Source organism: Vanessa cardui, chromosome 3 (assembly GCF_905220365.1).
Source record: "Vanessa cardui chromosome 3, ilVanCard2.1, whole genome shotgun sequence".
NCBI classification, from domain to species: domain Eukaryota; kingdom Metazoa; phylum Arthropoda; class Insecta; order Lepidoptera; family Nymphalidae; genus Vanessa; species Vanessa cardui.
Genome location: NC_061125.1, coordinates 10,435,211 through 10,441,662, shown reverse-complemented (window position 1 = coordinate 10,441,662; position 6,452 = coordinate 10,435,211). Strand labels below are relative to the sequence as shown.

General features: G+C 30.9%; 1 protein-coding gene across 1 annotated transcript; it reads left to right on the top strand.

Annotated features, from left to right (window-relative positions):
- The first annotated feature begins 1,400 nt into the window (after positions 1–1,400).
- Positions 1,401–6,186, top strand: LOC124543727 (trans-1,2-dihydrobenzene-1,2-diol dehydrogenase-like). The gene is made up of 6 exons (XM_047122002.1): positions 1,401–1,579; positions 2,520–2,724; positions 2,952–3,243; positions 3,328–3,574; positions 4,433–4,586; positions 6,015–6,186. The coding sequence occupies exons 2-6, from the start codon at positions 2,520–2,522 to the stop codon at positions 6,116–6,118; spliced, it is 1,002 nt and encodes a 333-aa protein (XP_046977958.1). The 5' UTR covers positions 1,401–1,579; the 3' UTR covers positions 6,119–6,186.
- Positions 6,187–6,452: the final 266 nt, after the last annotated feature.

The window sequence follows — 6,452 nt, the reverse complement described above, 5'->3', positions numbered from 1 at the left end:
TATATCTATCTATAAAAATTATCAAAATCGGTCTACCCAGTGAAAAGTTATGAGGTACAAACATAAAAAAAAAATTCAGACGAATTGATAACCTCCTCCTTTTTGAAGTCGGTTGAAAATAACTTAAGACGGATGAAGAAATTTATCATTATCCCTTCAGCGGACTATCTTACTTAGTATTGTTTTTAAGATAAGAAATATTCAATTACATTTTTCATGAATGTGTGACGTAGAAGCACCCTTTCTAGTATTGTCTGAGAATTACATCCTGACCTCGGCAGCGATAGTTAATTAGAAGGACTAACCTACTTAGTTTTTGTGGAAACATAGTTCATACGCTCTCACGATATTCTGAGACGATAGGAAGGAAATCAGATTCAAGATCAACGGCATTATAACCACTTTTGAGAATTTATTTAATAAGAATCTATCCATATCTTCTCCCTTTAAAGTTTTATTTGGACTCAACTCGTAGTAAATTGATAAAATATTTTGGATTCAAAATAGAAATTTATTAATGATTAAGATGCGCTGAAAACAACGTTACCGCTGTCGGTACTTGTGACACATGTAAATATACTAGAAATTCTCAAGCTAAAACCACGTCGGTTGAAAATTTTCGTAACTTTCTAGCTGCAATGTGGGAAGGTACTATGATGTAACATTTAATTTACAAATCTGTAACGCTAAAGATAAACAACTTTCACAAGACTATTATTCACATAATGTTTCGTGTTAGAATTTAAGAAAATTGACACAGGCAAAGAGCTTCACAAAATAGTACCAAGAGTAATTCCACACGACAAAACGTCACCTACATATAACACATGACCATGCATTATAATATATTCAATTAAGTGTTGCAATTTTATAAAATTTACTTAAAATGTATGTGAAAATACCACAGCACCTTGATGTCTCAAAATCCACACCAGCGCGGTTTTATGATACTTTCTACCTTGCACTACCACTCTGCTATCCTTAAAGGCAGGTAACGCGCCTGCCAGCCCAGCGGTGTTGCAGATGTAGTAGACATAGAAAAATAACTGTAGTATTACTCGAAGCTCATCTTATTGAATTAAATGATGTAGATGAAATTATTTAATGTCACCTTCGAACATTTCGTCTAAATTCGAAGTTTCACCCGACCCACCTTGATGTCCGAAAAACCATAACATTTTTAATTTAAATTTAAATTCGCGATTTTTAAGACATTTTGTGGAATTGTGTATTATTTACATGATTCATTTATCATCAAGTGTCCCATATGTTAAAAAAGAAAAAGCAACGTAAACAATATCTAAGATATGTATATTCAAACAAGTATCTATGCAAAATTGCGATTTGTTTATACTGTTCCAGTGCAAGTTCGCCTATTAATAAGAATATCTATTTTGAAGGTCGCTTAAGTGCATATATAATGCGATAGTTGCTAGTTATATTACAAACTATAATCAATAACACAGACAATTATAATACAAGTACTCTAACATGAGTACACTCAGTATACAGATAAAGAAGTGAATGAGCTGATAATTATATTGTGTCATTTGTGATCGGGCAGACGAAGAGAATAAACGTAAGGACTGTTTTGATATTAATTGCTATCGACTGTACATTAAAAACATTAATAAATAGTGTGCCTGCCCTTATCCCAATTGTATTTGGGGTCGGCGCAGCATGTCTTCTCCTTCCATACTTCTCTGTCAGACGTCATCTCACAAGTAACATTCTTTCTAACTCTATCGTCTTTCACACAATCCATCCATCGTTTCCTTGGTCGTCCTCTACCTCTATATCAATCCACATCCATGCTCAAGGCCTTCCTCACAATATGTTCCTCATTCCTCCGCATTACATGCCCATACCATGATAGCCGCCTTTCACATAACTTCTCGGCTATCGGTGTCACTTTCAAACTTCCTCTTATATACTCATTCCTTACTCTATCCATTCGCTTAACGTAACTTTGATATTTTTTTATTATAAGTTATATTTAGTTATAGTTATGGTTATAGTTGTATAGTTCTTATTCCGCCTAACTACGTCGACACTCATTAAATTTGATAAGATTTTCATATTCATATCTAAACTACTAATTGGAATGCATCCTTATATTTTTGTTGTTTAAGCATAAAATACGACACGCTGAAGCTTTAAAAATAATATTTCTAATTTGAACGTTGATTGGTATTAATAGTAGTTTTTTATGACTTTAATAAAAAAATTAAATCATGTGGTGGCAATTATTTTATTAATTAAAACCTGAATAGAATAAGCCGAGATGGCCAAATGTTGAGACCGCATACACCACCACAGCATTAACGTCTGCTAAATTTATATTAATAATTAATCTCGTGCTAGGAAATCTCTCGTAAGCGATAAGACTGATTTAGATGCTATATATAGATTTGTTTACAATTTTGGTAAATTTTGAACTTAAATAAATTAATGACCCATACAACAAATAGCTAAATATAAATTTATATTTTAAATTAATTCATGTATTTTTAATCCAGATGACTATTCGTTGGGGCATTGTCAGTGCTGGTAAGATTGCGCATGACTTTGTCAATGCTGTCAACTCTTACCCCAAAAAAGGAGATCAGGTAATAGCTGCTGTTGCTGCACGAAATAAATCGAGGGCAGAAGAGTTCGCTAAATTGCACAATATTGCCAAAGTTTATGACTCTTACGAAGATATGGCAAAGGGAAACGAGATCGGTAGTATTATAATAATTATAATATTAATTGTGTTAAGAAATTCAAATTGAAGTATTAATTAATAGTACTAAATATTTCCTTTTAACGAACTGGAAATTGTTATTGATAAAATATAAGTCAATGAAAAATAATTTAAATATTTTAAATATCTGTTATCAACGCATAGATATATATGATTTGACATAAAATAAAATTCACAAACGAATTATGCACTATTGTTTTTTCAGATATTGCCTACATCGGAGCGTTAAATCCAGATCACTATCGCCTTTCCAAAATGTTTCTCGAATATGGTAAACACGTACTTTGCGAAAAACCATTATGCTTGAACTTCGAAGAAACTGCCAGCTTAATCAGTATTGCAAGAGAGAAAAAACTCTTTCTAATGGAAGCTATTTGGTCACGGTTTAATCCACTATACATGTCATTGGAAAAAGAAATCCAGTCAAATAAGCTAGGAGATTTGCAATTCGTTGAAGTAAACTTTGGAGTTATAATTGCAGATGTTAGCAGATTAAGGTACTTCATAAATATTTAACAAATATATTTTAAATATGTTAATAATATATCAATAGTTGTTACATTATTTTATTATTTTTTCAGAAAAAGAGAACTCGGAGGTGGTGCTGTTCTTGATATTGGTGTTTATGCATTACAATTTGCACAATTCATTTTCAAAGATGAACCAATTAAAACAACTGCAGTTGGAGAATTGAATGATGATGGAGTGGATCTAATTGATACGATTATTCTTGAATATAAAGGCGGAAGACGTGCTGTTATCAATTTACATACAAAAGCTAAACTTTGGAATAAGGCCACAGTTGTTGGTAGCAAAGGAAGAGTCACGGTATGTTTAAATTTAAATACATCATAGTCACTTAATATTGATAAGAAAAAGGTTTCTTGTTCTCCAGATTGTTGAATTAGCATGGGTATAGGAGTTGCAGAAAGTTGAGTTGAAACAAATTGGGCATGAGTATCTAATGAACTTGAAACCGTGTTATTATGGTTAAATTTTACTTACTGATACATACATATATACTTAAACATCTCGTCTTGGCAACTGATTATACACATAGGTATATTGATGAATTGTCGTTGTTTGGGAACTTGTTGACTGTTGTTGTTATCTACTGAAGACTTGAATACCTATTTAATAATAGTGACAATGTTCGTTTAGATTTAAATCTAATTTGACAAATTCATGTGAAATAAAATTATTGATTCACTGTAGTTTTGTCTCTGGAATATATTTTATCACAATCGTTTCAGATGTTAACGTTGAATAGGTAATCAATTAGTATTAAAATATTTACGTACGTAAAATATGTACGTTTTTAATTTCTCTTCGAAAAAAGTTTATACATATGTACCTACGATTAAAATAAGTTGTATAAAAAGTAATATATGGTGGTCTTCGAATGTATTTTACATTTAGAATTAAAAGATATGTTAGATATTGAATTGTATTATAAGTTTAATTATATCAAGACAGGTGCGTCTCTGTGTCAATTATTTTACACCATAATAATTTGCACCATTTTACAATTGTTAGTTTCGTATGATCGATGCTCATATCTCTAATACCTGAATTATTTAGCCTGGTATTTACTATCTAGTACTACTAGTACTAAGATGTCCGAAAATATAATATGCAAGCATTTGTTTATTTTAATTTTAATATACTTTATGTTGCAATTTGTAGATAGAGGAACCATTCCACTTTCCTCTAACTTTGACACATGTCGATGGGAAACAAGAAAAAATAACGCTACATTCTTCAAAAATTGAATACAATTTCGAAAATAGTGCCGGCCTTGTTTACGAAGCTGTAGAGGCCGCACGTTGTATTAAAGAAGGTAAGACAAAAATTGTTCTAGATTATTTTTCGGCATTTAAAACGTGGACCGATGTACATTGGTTTTCAACCGACTTCAAAATGGAGGAGGTTATCAATTCGTCTGTATTTTTTTTTATGTTTGTTACCTCATAACTTTTCACTCGGTGGACCGATTTTGATATTTTTTTTTTGTTTGAAAGGTAGTGCTTCCCGTGGGATCCCATTTTAATTTTATTTTTTTCCGATGATGGTATCCATATGAAAACGACATAAGTCTTAAATTTGCATTATGTATATGCGCGACAAATAGGTGAATAACTGAAAATTACGTTAACCAATTTTGATAATTCTTTTTTTATTATACAATATATACTTCAAGGGTAGTTTGGTGAAAGTTTGGTAAGGTTCTGAGCATAGGATCCACGACAAAGTAATGGAACGGAAGGGAACGGAACAATTCTGAGGAGCACGTTAGCGATACTCGGTCGAATCTTTTATTTATAGGTTATTTGGATATTTGAGTCACCTTCCGTAATGTGGTTATGTTTACATACATAATTATCATAGTCGAATATTATAATCAACAAGCTACCCACCCCGGCTTCGCAGGGGTGCAAAAGTGATACTAAATATATTACAGAATTTGTTTATTTACAACATCATATCGCAAACTTCTAAAATTATCAGTGTTTCTTTACTATATTATTCATGTTTTATATACACAAACCTTCCCCTTGAATCTATTAAAAAAAACCGCTTCAAAATCCGTAGCGTAGATTTAAAGATATAGGGACAGATAAAGAGACTTTGTTTTATACTATGTAGTGATGGAACTCCTATACAGAATTTCTTACTGTTTTTAATCAAATTTTGTGTATATGATGTGATGTCATATGATGTAAGACATATAATGGCTCTTTTGCAAAGTTTTTTACTCAGGTCGATTACAGCTCTTTCGAGGGTGGTACCTTGTAGTTTATGCCGCATGACGTATTAAAGCCGCATTTTCGAAAGTCTATTTTTGCTTTATTAGAAAGTTTCTTTTGAAATTGTCCCCGAAGTAGTTTCTGATTCATATAAACGGAACCCTTAATCTATCCATATTAAGAAAAAGATGTTAGTCTACATCAGCTTCATTGTCAGTTCAGTGCCCGTGGCTGACACCGACTCCAAATATAGCAATAATTATAACTACATTATATAATCGTAAATCGACTTTTAAGTAGTCAAATATTTTTCATTTCATTTTACCTAGGAGGACTCTAAAAATATGTTAAATATGCAATTATTTTTATTACTTTTGAGTGAATTTTTATTTGTTTTAAAATAGTGATTTGTTTGAAGTCGGTTTTTCTTTTTGTTAAAATTTTATTTATACATATATGGATATAGTTGTTAATAAACCAAAATATCTTAACAAACTTCTATAAATTATTTGATGTTTCAGGCTTAATAGAATCGCCGCGCCTAACTCATCACGATACCTTGGTTCTTGCCAAGCTCAGAGACATTGTTCGGAAACAAGTTGGGGTACGCTTTGATGTCGATTAAAAAATACTTATTATTATGTCTTATTTGATATCTTATATATTTAATAATAAAACTGTACAGTAACTCTATTTTATGTGTTTTATTTTAGCAATATATCATTGCTTAGAAAATCTAAATTATAGTTCCAATTGTTATAAAATATCAATACATGTTTATTTACTTTGAAACATAGTTTTTGTGAAAAATTGTTTTATAAAATTATAAAATTTATTCCTGAAATAAGATATTACTCAGATAAAACGTAGATTCCTAAATTATAAAATGTGCAATGAACAATATTTGATAAGCTTTAGACAATAATATTTCAATATCCGTTGAATTTCAAGATACTGTA